Here is a 16,742-nt window from a genome sequence, read left to right as displayed (position 1 = left end):
CTCCAGCTTACAAATTGACATCCGGCACCTGAACAACACGACGCATGCACGTTTGCATTCTCACATTCAAAATTTTGGCGGTTAAACCTGTTATTAATGTACCAGCAATTCACATTTACAGTGGTTTATATTGTGCTTACATTAACTTGTGGTCTTTCAATGTTGATCACTTACGTATGTTACCTAAACAAATATATTCCTGAAATTTCATTACTCTACTTTTTTGGTGGTGCAATGCTTTTTCTGTCAGTGTATACGATGATGAAAAATGCTCCCTTTTCTGTTATCTACTTATCCTGTCAGTCCCGAGTCGATCACACATCACGAACTCCGAGTACAATTTAATAAAAAATGGAGCTGTTGAGCCAAAATATCTTGAGTCTTCTATTTTAGGTTGTGCACAAGTGACCTGCCAAATACAAGCTGAATCGGTCGGTCGTATCTGAGGCCTTTCTCCTATAGGATGTAAAATATTACCAAGCCATTTATAAACGTAGCATTTTCCACAAGTATGTTATGAAACACTTGCAGAGGTTCTACAGCATTAAATACATTCTACACTCCTGGAAATGGAAAAAAGAACACATTGACACCGGTGTGTCAGACCCACCATACTTGCTCCGGACACTGCGAGAGGGCTGTACAAGCAATGATCACACGCACGGCACAGCGGACACACCAGGAACCGCGGTGTTGGCCGTCGAACGGCGCTAGCTGCGCAGCATTTGTGCACCGCCGCCGTCAGTGTCAGCCAGTTTGCCGTGGCATACGGAGCTCCATCGCAGTGGTAGCATGCCGCGACAGTGTGGACGTGAACCGTATGTGCAGTTGACGGACTTTGAGCGAGGGCGTATAGTGGGCATGCAGGAGGCCGGGTGGACGTACCGCCGAATTGCTCAACACGTGGGGCGTGAGGTCTCCACAGTACATCGATGTTGTCGCCAGTGGTCGGCGGAAGGTGCACGTGCCCGTCGACCTGGGACCGGACCGCAGCAACGCACGGATGCACGCCAAGACCGTAGGATCCTACGCAGTGCCATAGGGGACCGCACCGCCACTTCCCAGCAAATTAGGGACACTGTTGCTCCTGGGGTATCGGCGAGGACCATTCGCAACCGTCTCCATGAAGCTGGGCTACGGTCCCGCACACCGTTAGGCCGTCTTCCGCTCACGCCCCAACATCGTGCAGCCCGCCTCCAGTGGTGTCGCGACAGGCGTGAATGGAGGGACGAATGGAGACGTGTCGTCTTCAGCGATGAGAGTCGCTTCTGCCTTGGTGCCAATGATGGTCGTATGCGTGTTTGGCGCCGTGCAGGTGAGCGCCACAATCAGGACTGCATACGACCGAGGCACACAGGGCCAACACCCGGCATCATGGTGTGGGGAGCGATCTCCTACACTGGCCGTACACCACTGGTGATCGTCGAGGGGACACTGAATAGTGCACGGTACATCCAAACCGTCATCGAACCCATCGTTCTACCATTCCTAGACCGGCAAGGGAACTTGCTGTTCCAACAGGACAATGCACGTCCGCATGTATCCCGTGCCACCCAACGTGCTCTAGAAGGTGTAAGTCAACTACCCTGGCCAGCAAGATCTCCGGATCTGTCCCCCATTGAGCATGTTTGGGACTGGATGAAGCGTCCTCTCACGCGGTCTGCACGTCCAGCACGAACGCTGGTCCAACTGAGGGGCCAGGTGGAAATGGCATGGCAAGCCGTTCCACAGGACTACATCCAGCATCTCTACGATCGTCTCCATGGGAGAATAGCAGCCTGCATTGCTGCGAAAGGTGGATATACACTGTACTAGTGCCGACACTGTGCATGCTCTGTTGCCTGTGTCTATAAGCCTGTGGTTCTGTCAGTGTGATCATGTGATGTATCTGACCCCAGGAATGTGTCAATAAAGTTTCCCCTTCCTGGGACAATGAATTCACGGTGTTCTTATTTCAATTTCCAGGAGTGTAGGTGACCATATTTAAATCCACAGCCAGCTCAAGTCAAAAAAGGGTCATCCGACTCAATAATTCACAATAAAGTTCCAATGCATTCATCAACTGTTCTGTGCTTGAATCTCTGGGCCAAAACATACAATGCCAACAGTTGAAATGATACAAAAAGTCTTCAGTAAACTGTACTGGTATCACTGGATCTGCACAACCCTTTCTGACGAAAAGAATTTATGTTCCTTTCTGTCAACCCTTCTATGAAACCGCTACTTGAAATACATCGGGTCACACGAATAAAATAGAGAATATACTTTATACTCTGAATTTCAGATAATATTCTTAGGTTTGCACAAATAAAGTGAGTCTTCAAATATAATCCACCCGAGAATGTTCTCAGCTCGAGTAAGAGGGCGGGGGGAAGTTGCTCAACATCGAGATCATTCTCCGATTTCGAATGAATAAAACTAGAAAAGTTTCTCACAAGTGGAGAACATTCTCCATTTTTCTGATGTGAGTCGCATAGCATACTTCGAGCTGAGCAAGTTATGTTTTGTTCAAGTGTTACCAAGTGTTTTTAGTGAAAAAGGCAAACTTTATGGTGCTCAAAAGGCAAACTTTATGGTGCTCAAAAGGCAAAAAGATATATGCAGCACAAAGGAACACAGAAGAAAAAATTGTAGTTTATACAGATTTGACAGAGAAATCATTATTCGATTCACAAATCACTTTCTACCTGAAAGTCACGAAAAAAAGGTGTGCCTTTCCAACAAATATAAAATGAAAACTTTTTGTGCTACTTAGTAGACCCAAGCTTTCAGACTGGTGTAGAAGACTTAGGAACACACTGGACAACTGTATAGCTAACATTTTCATATGTTCTTCAGCAAAAGTAACAGAAAAAACCCTGTTGAAGATCCTATTTCAGAGAAATGATGTTCATATACAAAAACTTGAGTGTGCAAGAAAGGATGGGAGCATGTCTGTGTAAGCTAGAAACCAAGCTGGGTAACACAAAACTGTCTGATGGCAAGGTAATAAAATGTGCTGGAAGACTAACGGACAAAGTAATTGACAAATTACAGGAATATTATGGGAAGACCATTAGAGATAACTGTGACAATTTAGAGAAGATGAAAAGAGCTGTGTGGAGCACTTTCCTTCATCAAATATAACCGATGAAAAGCCATGTCGTGCTTTGTGTCCACCACCACCAAACACTTGGTGTAAATACAGGGTAGCTGAATTTTCTGGCACCCTGCATGAAGTTACACACAAAAATTCTCTTCCTTTGGCAGTAATGGAGGCAATCAAATCTATTTACAGAGATTTGGCAAATCCTGAACTACTAAGGAAGTGTTTACATGGGAAGAGCCAGAATGTGAATGAGTCGTTCAATAACGTTGTGTGGTGCCGTGTGCCTACAAATGTATTTGTTGGCCTTATGACTCTAAAGTTAGCAGTGCCTGATGCTGTAATAGCTTTTAGCGGTGGGAACTATAAAAGACTTAAGATTCTGGAGAAGTTAGGGGTAAGATTTGGACAGAACACAGCTAAAGGACTGCGAGAACTGGATGAGCTTCGTGTACGCGAAGCAGAGTTAGCTGCTCAGCAAATGACAAAAAAAGCAAGAAAGAAAGCATTGGGCTGTTGTGACACTGAAGAAGAGACAGACCATGGGCCAGGGCAATTCTAGTGCATAAAAGACGCAGAAATGTATGTCTGTGTAAGAACTCTTAACAAGAGAGTTTTAAACCTCAATATCTCTGAAATACATTTTTTGCAATATATGACCTATTTTCTAAAAAGGTACTGTTAGTAGGGACACGAAATTTTCGCAGCATGCCAACTGCGAGATTCAACACATATGGAACTACAATCATTGAAATATACTGAGTTGTTTTGTTTTCATGTTCATTTATTTACAAAATTCTGTCAAAAATTCAGTGTTTGAAAAAAAGATAACATACCCCACAATACAATTTCAGTAAAATGTTTTTTATTCCAGTCTTTGTTCACAATATGAATTCTTTAGACGATGATGACCAATTTCAGTCCGTAACAACCATCCTCAGATCTTTTTTACGCCATGTCCTAAAGTGATAAGGCCATAATGGAATCGTCAAAACATATAAATATAATCGGCATAGAATCGTCATATAGATCTAAAATAAGGTGTAGAATAGGCCGCATCGTCCACAGTCATTATTGCAACTCACTATTGCAGTTGCAACAATGACTGTGGACGATGCGGCCTATTCTACACCTTATTTTAGATCTATACGACGATTCTAAGCCGATTATATTTATATGTTTTGACGATTCCATTATGGCCTTATCACTTTAGGACATGGCGTAAAAAAGATCTGAGGATGGTCGTTACGGACTGAAATTGGTCATCGTCTAAAGAATTTATATTGTGATCAAAGACTGGAATAAAAAAACATTTGACAGTATTGGATCACTGTTTGTATACGCGACCATGTCACAGATGGTGAGACAATTTTAGTAATAATTCTAGTTCAGTGTATCTAGAAAGGTGCATTCAATAGTTATGGAAAATTGTAAGTTGGTGTCTTAAAAAGTTTTCAAGATAATGGGTCACAAAATTCGATAAATTAACACTGGCAGCATAGGACATACAATGTCGCCTAGGTTTTCCTTCCGTAAATGTGCAGGTGACGCGTGGTTATAGTGAAATGTTCACCTGTGTTGCTGCTTCATGGCCTGACACAGTACATGATGCTAGGACAATGAGAACATCAGATGTATTCCTGATGAGAAAATGTGCAGTGGTTTACTTTTGGGGGCCAAAGGATATGGTGTGGCACTGTGGTTTATGACACCATTCCAAAATCCTGAAACATCTGATGAGAGGGCGTACAACAGACTTCACTCTACAAGAAGGGTGATAATCGAATGGTGCTTTGGACAGCTGAAAAGGCATTCCCAGGTCTGCAAAACAAAATAAGTGTTGCCCAAACAAAAATCTCCAGTGATCATAGCCTATTTTGTTTTGCACACTGTAGCAAAACAAACTGGGGATGATAACTCTGAGGCACTTAGTGAGGATAACAATCATCCATTACAGGGAGAAGAGAAAACAGCAATCATACATGTACACAATACAAACAGAAAACTGGAAATTGTTAGTGTAATATGTCAACTGTAGCGTGCGGGAGTTTGTTCCAAACATTGTACAAATAAAAATAATCCATGTGTTTTTTGTAAATAAAATAATTTTTACTTCTTCAAATACAACAAAATACCATTTTCATGGAAATAAAAAAATAGTGTTCCGCTCTCACATAAGAATATGCAATTTAGTGTTTTCTTCCTCCTCTCTCACTAATTTTACTTTCACCAAAAATTGTTTAAGCTGTAACATCTCCAACAGGTACATGTTATTCTTACAGTTCTACTTTACCAAAAATTGTGTCAAGGGTATGGTGAAGGTATTTACCAAATACTACAGTAAATAATTGTACAAACTGTTTAGCCTTTAATATTTCACACAGGAACATATTACTCTTTTTGTTCTACTTTACCATAAATTGTTTCAAAGGTGTGGCGAATGTAATTGTTAGAAATCACAGTAAATAAAAGCACAAATCATTTAACTTTTAACATTTCAGTATGGAACATGTTATTCTTATGGCGTCAGTGAAAAGAAATTTGAACTCAAATCATTTCTGTACGAGGATACGGATTTATGACGATGTACAACAAACATTTAACTTAAAAATTAATTTTTAATTTTACAAATACTACATAACAAAATATCAGATGTGAAGAAAATAAAATTGTTCTTTGTTACATAAGGAAATGAAAACCAATATCTCTCTTTTTCTTCCACTCACATGAATTTTTATTGTTTTCGATTTAAAACATCGAGCGGGTAGAGAAAACCAGTCTCTGTAGTTCCACATCTGACAAATTTTTGGGTTTCTCAGTCTCTGTAGTTAATAACCATCATTTTGTAGCCAAAAGAGGAGAAAAAGCAATGGCTGTCACCTCAGAGCCTACTACATCTGACAGATCTTCAACTACAATTGGTGACACTTGTAAAAATGAGTGTGGATCAAAGAAAATAGTATCAGAATTGTGGGATACCACAACTTTGAAATTACCATCAGGGTACGGCACACTTTTCGATGCTGACGCCCCTACTGCAAAAGCCCCTGAAACAAACAAAAAAGGAAAACAGTAGTAGTGTGTGTCACAACTTTTTTTGAAATGAGTACATGTAGCAAGGAGGATTATGCAGAACATGGAAGGGGTCTGTCCAATTTCATGCATGCTCCAATGCACTAGGTTTACTGAAAATATAGTCAACTTTTGATTTGATTCTGACAGGGAAGCTAAAACAGCTTAGGTCTAACCTGCCGCTGCCCACACTGAAACTCCCTGTATATCCAGTAAAGCCAACCAATGCCCTCAAATAGTGCAAGGAGCCCCTTTAACAGTTTTTTGTTAGACACAATTTCTTCAGGTCTAGTTGTCTCAAAGATTCTGTATCTTTTACTCTCCAATGCCATGCATTCGAAGATTAGGTGTGATGCAGATTCTTAACCCTCATCACAGATCGTCAACTTTTCCCAAATGTCATTTCATTTATGCAGAATAAAAACAAATAGTTTGCTAATTTATAATAAAAATGTGTTAAGCACATAATAATAAATGAGGGGTGGGGAGGAAGAACTTATCAGGAATGCTAACGGTGTATCGTAGGGTTGCAGTCATCCCATCAAAAAAGTCCTCCCACTTTTTTAATATTATTTCACATTCCTTGTCTTCTTTGAATCCATTTTACACTTAAATCATGCTTCATACTGTGCACTTTTTTAAAAAAAATATGTGACTATCTGTAATGTCTTTTCCAAAACTTGACACGTGTCATAAATGAATTTGTGTAAAGCTATCAGATTTTCCTTTTCCCTAGCAATAGGAATTTGAGATTTGGGGACAATAACGGGATAATCTTTTATTATGCTAACCAGTGCAATTCCGAGTCCTCCAACTTGTGAACACAACACACACTTTCACTTCACAAACAATCACAACAAACTTAAGGCATACAAATGCAAACAACATGAGAACCAAAGAGGTCAGACTTTAATCACCTCGCTGAGAACTGATTCAAAAGGTGGGGAGGTAACGAAGAAGCACTCCCTAGTCAGAAAATATGCTCTGAACTTTTTATTCGTACGAAATTAAAAACTTACTCTGAGAATGTTCTTCTGCCCTGAGAATCTCTTCTGGATAATACTCTCACGTTTATTCACACGACCCACTGTGTAACATTTTGACGTGATGCACGAGACGGACTCCTCAGACATCTGTAACGCATCTTGCGGATTGCACTACTGTAAAAGGGAAAATCTGAGGCTCCTACCTGCTAGCCACACTAGGGCAATGAAATTACAATGATGTGGAAAAAGTGCAATTCTGTAGGTTGTCAGAACGAATGCAGTTTGTGAATCAATTGCGTACTTACGTTTATGAGTGGGCTGTAAGTACATGCTCCAAGAACAGATTTAATGCTCTAAATCTCGACAAAATGTTTCACAGCAGCTGCAGACTTATACAATACCATTAGCTGTTGTGTTGCCCACACAGCATTTTGAGTCTTAGAAATGTGTACGGTTGTTTAAGTGCACTGAACTGTAATAGAAAAATGCAATGAACAGGTGTATACTGGCAAGAATACATATACGATCTGTTCTGGTATCAGGCAGTAGTTGTATTGGGTGGTTGATGTTGTTGTTGTTGTTGTTGTTGTTGTTGTTGTGGTCTTCAGTCCTGAGACTGGTTTGATGCAGCTCTCCATGCTACTCTATCCTGTGTAAGCTTTTTCATCTCCCAGTACCTACTGCAACCTACATCCTTCTGAATCTGCTTAGTGTATTCATCTCTTGGTCTGCCTCTACGATTTTTACCCTCCACGCTGCCCTCCAATACTAAATTGGTGATCCCTTGATGCCTCAGAACATGTCCTACCAACCGATCCCTTCTTCTAGTCAAGTTGTGCCACAAACTCCTCTTCTCCTCAATCCTATTCAATACCTCCTCATTAGTTATGTGATCTACCCATCTAATCTTCAGCATTCTTCTGTAGCACCACATTTCAAAAGCTTCTATTCTCTTCTTGTCTAAACTATTTATCGTCCACGTTTCACTTCCATACATTGCTACACTCCAAATACTTCCAGAAACGACTTCCTGACACTTAAATCTACACTCTTGATGTTAACAAATTTCTCTTCTTCAGAAACGCTTTCCTTCCCATTGCCAGTCTACATTTTATATCCTCTCTACTTCGACCATCATCAGTTCTTTTGCTCCACAAATAGCAAAACTCCTTTATTACTTTAAGTGTCTCATTTCCTAATCTAATTCCCTCAGCATCACCCGAGTTAATTCGACTACATTCCGTTATCCTCTATTTGCTTTTGTTTATGTTCAACTGCTTTGCTGTCTCTGACAGAATTACAATGTCATCGGCGAACCTCAAAGTTTTTATTTCCTCTCCATGGATTTTAATACCTACTCCGAATTTTTCTTTCGTTTCCTTTACTGCTTGCTCAATATACAGATTGAATAACATCGGGGAGAGGCTACAACCCTGTCTCACTCCCTTCCCAACCACTGCTTCCCTTTCATGTCCCTCGACTCATATAACTGCCGTCTGGTTTCTGTACAAATTGTAAATAGCCTTTTGCTCCCTGTATTTTACCCCTGCCACCTTCAGAATTTGGAAGAGAGTATTCCAGTCAACATTGTCAAAAGCTTTCTCTAAGTCTACAAATGCTAGAAATGTAGGTTTGCCTTTCCTTAATCTTTCTTCTAAGATAAGTCGTAAGGTCAGTACTGCCTCACGTGTTCCAACATTTTTATGGAATCCAAACTTATACTCCCCGAGGTCAGCTTCTACCAGTTTTTCCATTTGTCTGTAAAGAATTCGTGTTAGTATTTTGCAGCTGTCACTTATTAAACTGATAGTTCGGTAGTTTTCACATCTGTCAACACCTGCTTTCTTTGGGATTGGGCTATGTAGTTTAATTCAAATCATCATCAATAAGACATATTTTTGATTATTTTGATTTCTCGTATCTCGTTATGGTATCAGGTAGTTGTTTTGAGGCATAAAGGTTATTTTAACTCATTTACGCCATAAATAATGGTGGTGTTTTTTCAACTTTCTTGGCTAGAGTTCTTATATCTTATTAATTTGCTGATGGTTGTACGTTTGGCTAACCCCCTAAAAAAATATTTCATTAATACCTATCTTCCCTTCATGTCATGTTTGATTTGCTTATTTTAGGGTTTACAGATATTCATCTCTCTAACATTTCAGTGCAGTTGTAATTGTGACAGAATCCTGAAACAATTTAATAATAAATCTGCAGCTGGCATAAGGCTGATCAATTTATGAAAAGCTCATTCTCGTTATAAAATTAAACTAATAATTCTTTCACCTATGTTGTTACGAAACCCACTACAACTGTTGTTTCTCTTCCTACCAATGGCCCATAAAAATCATTGTTTCATTGAAAAAGTCTGTAAATACTTCAACACTGTGGAAGGTAAACACGTTTCGCAAATTAACCATATGACAAAATACTCTCTCTTATCATGCTATAATTTATCAAAATTTCCTTTCAATATCTCAAACCATTCATGAGATACAAGGGGTGTTATGAATATTTCATTGTTGTGCAACTGAAACAGTATGTTATATACAATCCATTTTTTCGAGACTGGACGCAGATAAAGAAATCTTCCCAAGTTTAAAGAATAATTCAATATGTTAGCGGCTTTTCATGTGCAGCATGTATGACCTAATACAGACCAAACACATATTCATAGGCACACCTGTTTCTCATTCCGAACTATTTGAATTTCTTGTAGTAGTTTACTTACTCTGAAAATAGTACAGTAATAAAATAGATGCAGCTAAAATGGCCCACAGATAATAGTGTTTTCAAGCACCAATAACTTTGATAAATTTCTAAAAAGTTTTCTAGAGTTATTCAATGAATTACAACCACATAGTACCTGGCAAAGAAAAGTCAAAGTAAACTACTCAGGATTACTCCAGGGTTAAGAATATCTAGTTCAAGCAAACAAGAGCTACATAAAGAGCTGAAACACAAAAACCATGACAATTAACCATATGAAACATTCCAAAGTTAAATTAAAAAGTGGTGTTAAAACTACCAGCTGCCAAAAGAATGTCAACTAAGTTGATTTTAGGGCATAAAAATAAATCTGTGGCATAAAAAATAAATAAAACAACTACACTATTGTTAACCCTGTTTCAATATCTCAATCTTCAATAAATTTATTATAAACCCAGCAAAATCTAATAGACGTGATTACAGCAAGAATTTCTTTGGCCTAGACCAGAATAGTGGCCCCCTTGTGACATTTAGTAGTTTCAACTGAAGACATTGTGAAAAAACAAAAACGCTGAAAAAAGGAATCAAATATCCAGGTAACTAAAACTGTGTATGATAAGACAGCACACTCTCTATATTTAATAATCAATCATCTGAACAAGCCAAACTCTTTGATGTACGTAAGTACTGATATGCAGATGTAAAACCACTACACAAAAAAGTATTAAAAGAGGACATGGAAAATTACCATCTTATCTCTTGTCATCCCAGCCTTATCCATTGCATTGTACCTCAAAACATGACCTTATTCTTAACAGCTATTTTGTATTCCAAGAAGAGAAAAGTACCTTGAAGGCATTTAATAGATTCACTGGAAAAAAATCACCTCATCACTAGACAAAAGCAGTTGACTGGCCGGTATCTTTTGCAATCTTACAAAAACATTCAATTCAGCGAATTACTCCACGATGCTGCTTAAAATAGACAGGCACGGCATAAGTTAAAGCACTGAGCAACGGCTCAGGACTTATTTGAAAAACAGGAAGCAAAAGGCAATCATAACATCTAATTGATGGGAGGTTAAACTGGAAAAAACACACTGAGGATCTGCTGAAACGTTTGAGTTCAGCTACTTATGCTATTAGGGTCACTGCAAATTTTGGCGATATACATCTGAGTAAATTAGCTTACCACGCCTATTTTCATTCTCTGCTTTCGTATGGCGTCATATTCTGGGGTAACCGATCATTGACTAAAATAGTGTTCACTGCACAAAACCGCGTAATCAGAATAATTGCTGGAGCTCATCCAAGATCATCTTGCAGACACTTATTTAAAGGGCTAGGGATATTCACTGTAGCCTCACAATATATATATTCACTTATGAAATTTGTTATTAACAATCCGAACAAATTCAAAAGTAATAGCAGTGTACATGGCTAAAACACTAGCAGAAAGGATCATCTTCACTACTCAAGGTTAAATCTAACTTTGGCTCAGAAGGGGGTAAATTATGCTGCCACAAAAGTCTTTGGTCACTTACCTAATAGCATCAAAAGTCTGACAAATAGCGATATAGCATTTAAAAGAATTTCTTAATGGCAACTCCTTCTACTCATTAGATGAATTTTTGGATATAGTAAGTGGGATGTACAGGTGGTCTAGGGGTAGCGTCTTTGATTCATAATCAAAACGTCTTCGGTCCCGGGTTCGATCCCCGCCACTGCCTAAATTTTGATAAATAATCAGCATTGGCGGCCGAAGACTTCCGGCATAAGAAGTCAGCCTCATTCTGCCAACGGCCTTGTCAAAGAGGGCATAGGAGCGGATAGAGGTTCAGGGCGCTCTCTTGTTCTAGGGGTGGGAAATTGCCCCTAAAGGCGGAAGAATCAGCAATGATCAACGACATGAGGATGCAGAAGGCAATGGAAACCACTGCATAAAAAACACGTATCCACAGGACATGTGGCCTGTAATCGACCTCGGGACCTTTGCCTTTCGCGGGCAAGTGCTCTACCATCTGAGCTACCGAAGCATGACTCACGCCTGGAACTCACAGCTTTACTTCTGCCAGTACCTCGTCTCCTACATTCCTAACTTTACAGAAGCTCTCCTGCGAACCTGCAGAACTAGCACTCCTGAAAGAAAGGATATTGCGGAGACATGGCTTAGCCACAGCCTGGGGGATGTTTCCAGAATGAGATTTTCACTCTGCAGCGGAGTGTGCGCTGATATGAAACTTCCTGGCAGATTAAAACTGTGTGCCCGACCGAGACTCGAACTCGGGACCTTTGCCTTTCGTGGGCAAGTGCTCTACCAACTGAGCTACCGAAGCACGACTCACGCCCGGTACTCACAGCTTTACTTCTGCCAGTACCTCGTCTCCTACATTCCAAACTTTACTGAAGCTCTCCTGCGAACCTGCAGAACTAGCACTCCTGAAAGAAAGGAGAGGAGGTACTGGCAGAAGTAAAGCTGTGAGTACCGGGCGTGAGTCGTGGTTAGGTAGCTCAGATAGTAGAGCACTTGCCCACGAAAGGCAAAGGCCCCTAGTTCGAGTCTCGGTCGGGCACACAGTTTTAATCTGCCAGGAAGTTTCAAGTGTCGTCATGATCTCTCCATTGGCAAAACATTCCGGAATAGTCCCCCATTCGGATCTCTGGGAGGGGACTGCCAAGGGGGAGGTTACCATGAGAAAAAGGTTGAATAACCAACCAAAAGATTAACATTCTACGAGTCGGGGCGTGGAATGTCAGAAGCTTGAACGTGGTAGGGAAACTAGAAAATCTGAAAAGGGAAATGCAAAGGCTCAATCTAGATATAGTAGGGGTCAGTGAAGTGAAGTGAAGTGGAAGGAAGACAAGGATTTCTGGTCAGATGAGTATCGGGTAATATCAGCAGCAGCAGAAAATAGTATAACAGGTGTAGGATTCGTTATGAACAGGGAGGTAGGGCAGAGGGTGTGTTACTGTGAACAGTTCAGTGACCGGGTTGTTCTAATCAGAATCGACAGTAGACCAACACCGACAACGATAGTTCAGGTATACATGCCGACGTCGCAAGCTGAAGATGAACAGATAGAGAAAGTGTATGAGGATATTGAAAGGGTAATGCAGTATGTAAAGGGGGACGAAAATCTAATAGTCATGGGCAACTGGAATGCAGTTGTAGGGGAAGGAGTAGAAGAAAAGGTTACAGGACAATATGGGCTTGGGACGAGGAATGAAAGAGGAGAAAGACTAATTGAGTTCTGTAACAAGTTTCAGCTAGTAATAGCGAATACCCTGTTCAAGAATCATAAGAGGAGGAGGCATACTTGGAAAAGGCCGGGAGATACGGGAAGATTTCAATTAGATTACATCACGGTCAGACAGAGATTCCGAAATCAGATACTGCATTGTAAGGCGTACCCAGGAGCAGACACACTCAGATCACAATACAGTAATGATAAAGAGTAGGATGAAGTTCAAGACATTAGTCAGGAAGAATCAATATGCAATGAACTGGGATACGGAAGTACTAAGGAATGACTAGATATGTTTGAAGTTCTCTAACGCTATAGATACAGCAATAAGGAATAGCGCAGTAGGCAGTACAGTTGAAGAGGAATGGACATCTCTAAAAAGGGCCATCACAGAAGTTGGGAAGGAAAACATAGGTACAAAGAAGGTAGCTGCGAAGAAACCATGGGTAACAGAAGAAATACTTCAGTTGATTGATGAAAGGAGGAAGTACAAACATGTTCCGGGAAAATCAGGAATACAGAAATACAAGTCGCTGAGGAATGAAATAAATAGGAAGTGCAGGGAAGCTAAGATGAAATGGCTGCAGGAAAAATGTGAAGACATCGAAAAATGTATGATTGCCTGAAGGACAGACTCGGCATACAGGAAAGTCAAAACAACCTTTGGTGACATTAAAAGCAACGGTGGTAACATCAAGAGTGCAACTGGAATTCCACTGTTAAATGCAGAGGAGAGAGCAGAAAGAATACATTGAAAGCCTCTATGAGGGTGAAGATTTGTCTGATGTGATAGAAGAAGAAACAGGAGGATTTAGAAGAGATAGGTGATCCAGTATTAGAATCGGAATTTAAAAGAGCTTTGGAGGAGTTACGGTCAAATAAGGCAGAAGGGATAGCTAACATTCCATCAGAATTTCTAAAATCATTGGGGGAAGTGGCAACAAAACGACTATTCACGTTGGTGTGTAGAATATACGAGTCTGGCGACATACCATCTGACTTTCGGAAAAGCATCATCCGCACAATCAGCTTAACAGCTCATGCATCGAAGCTGCTTACAAGAATAATATATAGAAGAATGGAAAAGAAAATTGAGAATGCGCTAGGTGACGATCAGTTTGGCTTTAGGAAAAGTAAAGGGACGAGAGAGGCAATTCTGACGTTATGGCTAATAATGGAAGCAAGGCTAAAGAAAAATCAAGACACTTTCATAGGATTTGTCGACCTGGAAAAAGCGTTCGACAATATAAAATGGTGCAAGCTGTTCGAGATTCTGAAAAAAGTAGGGGTAAGCTATAGGGAGAGACGGGTCATATACAATATGTACAACAACCAAGAGGGAATAATAAGAGTGGACGATCAAGAACGAAGTGCTCATATTAAGAAGGGTGTAAGACAAGGCTGTAGCCTTTCACCCCTACTCTTCAATCTGTACATTGAGAACGCAATGATGGAAATAAAAGAAAGGTTCAGGAGTGGAATTAAAATACAAGGTGAAAGGATATCAATGATACGATTCGCTGATGACATTGCTATCCTGAGTGAAAGTGAAGAAGATCTGCTGAACGGAATGAACAGTGTAATGAGTACACAGTATGGTTTGAGAGTAAATCGGAGAAAGACGAAGGTAATGAGAAGTAGTAGAAATGAGAACAGCGAGAAACTTAACATCAGGATTGATGGTCACGAAGTCAATGAAGTTAAGGAATTCTGCTACCTAGGCAGTAAAATAACCAATGATGGACGGAGCAAGGAGGACATCAAAAGCAGACTCGCTATGGCAAAAAAGGCATTTCTGGCCAAGAGAAGTCTACTAATATCAAATACCGGCCTTAATTTGAGGAAGAAATTTCTGAGGATGTACGTCTGGAGTACAGCATTGTATGGTAGCGAAACATGGACTGTAGGAAAACCGGAACAGAAGAGAATCGAAGCATTTGAGATGTAGTGCTATAGACGAATGTTGAAAATTAGGTGGACTGATAAGGTAAGGAATGAGGGGGTTCTACGCAGAATTGGAGAGGAAAGGAATATGTGGAAAACACTGATAAGGAGAAGGGACAGGATGATAGGACATCTGCTAAGACATGAAGGAATGACTTCCATGGTACTAGAGGGAGCTGTAGAGGGCAAAAACTGTAGAGGAAGACAGAGATTGGAATACGTCAAGCAAATAATTGAGGACGTAGGTTGCAAGTGCTACTCTGAGATGAAGAGGTTAGCACAGTAAAGGAATTCGTGGCGGGCCGCATCAAACCAGTCAGTAGACTGATGGGGGAAAAAAAAAGTGGGTAATTTCCCCAACTCCCAAAAAAAAAGTCGTGTAATATTTTGTGTAATGTATCTTGTATAGACACCTTTTATTAATCTGATATGCTCCACATCATTACGAAGTCCAAGGGCCATAATAAGGGATTTTAAAGTTTAGGGTGAAGTGGGACATTTCAAACCCAATAACATATAAAAGGCTCGCTGCCACATTAAAAAAGTAGTACCAAATGCAATCAACAGATGGCATAGGGTTAACAGCCAATGCTGTTAGCATACAACACGCTATATGCTCTATGCGTTTACTCCTCTGTGCTAGATAAAATGAAAGAGGCAGTGGATGTTCATAACAGTTTGAGTGGACAGGAAAGATGTATAAAGGAGAAAGAACTGTCACAGCAATGAGGAAAAAACTGAAACATCGAGGGATGGAATGAATTCATAAGTCCGTGTGATAAATGTATTCCTGCAAAAGCTCACACAGCACAGGGGTAAGTCCCATTTTTATACACTAACTTACACTTACAATAACTGGACAGAATGGTAATTCTTGAGATAACAAATGTATTGTTCCAGAAGACTTAAAGAGCTCGATATCATTTATCGTCAGTAAAATAAAGTAATCTGATTTCTTATATTCCTAGAAAGCAGCAGATTGTAATGCAAACACAGCAATCTAAAAATATTTGAAGTACAGTGGCTGTGATTAGACAAACATAAGGCACATGCAGTTAAGACCAGGAGAAGCTTGGGAAGACATCGTCATTTTGAGAAAAGTTGAACTAGTGCAAGACGTCGAAAAACTGGAGCTACCTGCCCTGGATGTACAAGCCACATCTGCAAAGAAAAGAAATATTTGATAGAAACGATGCAGCACCTGACAAATAATGACCATACACTGTTTTATAAAATCAGAATGAACTTTTACAATCTTTTTGCTGAGTACTGAACTGTGGCACTTAAGAGCTTTTCATCGTATTTCTACTTTCAGAATGTTTTTCCATACTTTTATAATACAATGTCTGTAACTTGCTTTGGAAACTAGATCCATATTATGCCTAACTTTCAAATAAAATACATTAAAAACAGGGCAGTACAATTATGACCAATAATTATCTAGCATACTTAAAACTAATTTTCCTCAAATTCATGATTTTGGCACTAAGAGCCTTTTTTTTATTTCAAGTCTTCAATTATAAATCAGTGGAATATGATTTCAAAGAGTTCCTCAGGGCTCTATCTTAGAGTCAATCTTGTTCCTCTAACAGAAATGAGTTATTTGTCCAACCACTCACATTTGCCAACAATACCGCATTACTTATTGAGTAAGGAAATGGGAGAGAAATTCTGAACAGTGTCAAACACACTAAACAATCTA

At 40.0% G+C, this 16,742-nt stretch overlaps 1 protein-coding gene across 16 annotated transcripts in view; it reads right to left on the bottom strand.

Annotated features, from left to right (window-relative positions):
• The window catches only part of LOC124553681 (GDNF-inducible zinc finger protein 1-like), a 128,621-nt gene that overhangs the window by 98,928 nt on the left and 12,951 nt on the right, over positions 1-16,742 (bottom strand). For 8 of the 16 annotated variants that reach the window (XM_047127571.1, XM_047127570.1, XM_047127577.1 and 5 more), the window contains one exon: positions 5,812-6,132. Coding sequence is in view for 3 of the 16 variants with exons in the window: in XM_047127582.1 (XP_046983538.1) it covers positions 6,082-6,084 (3 nt within the window). In the remaining 13 variants the exon portion in view is untranslated. Of the gene's footprint in view, positions 1-5,811; positions 6,133-16,080; positions 16,134-16,177; positions 16,202-16,742 lie in introns of those variants that run through there. The other 8 variants (XM_047127578.1, XM_047127582.1, XM_047127579.1 and 5 more) reach the window with 3 other exon arrangements.

The sequence above is a fragment of the Schistocerca americana genome, chromosome 11 (genome assembly GCF_021461395.2).
Source record: "Schistocerca americana isolate TAMUIC-IGC-003095 chromosome 11, iqSchAmer2.1, whole genome shotgun sequence".
Classification (NCBI taxonomy): domain Eukaryota; kingdom Metazoa; phylum Arthropoda; class Insecta; order Orthoptera; family Acrididae; genus Schistocerca; species Schistocerca americana.
Note: the sequence above shows the minus strand (reverse complement) of the source record. Positions and strands in the feature narration are given on the sequence as shown.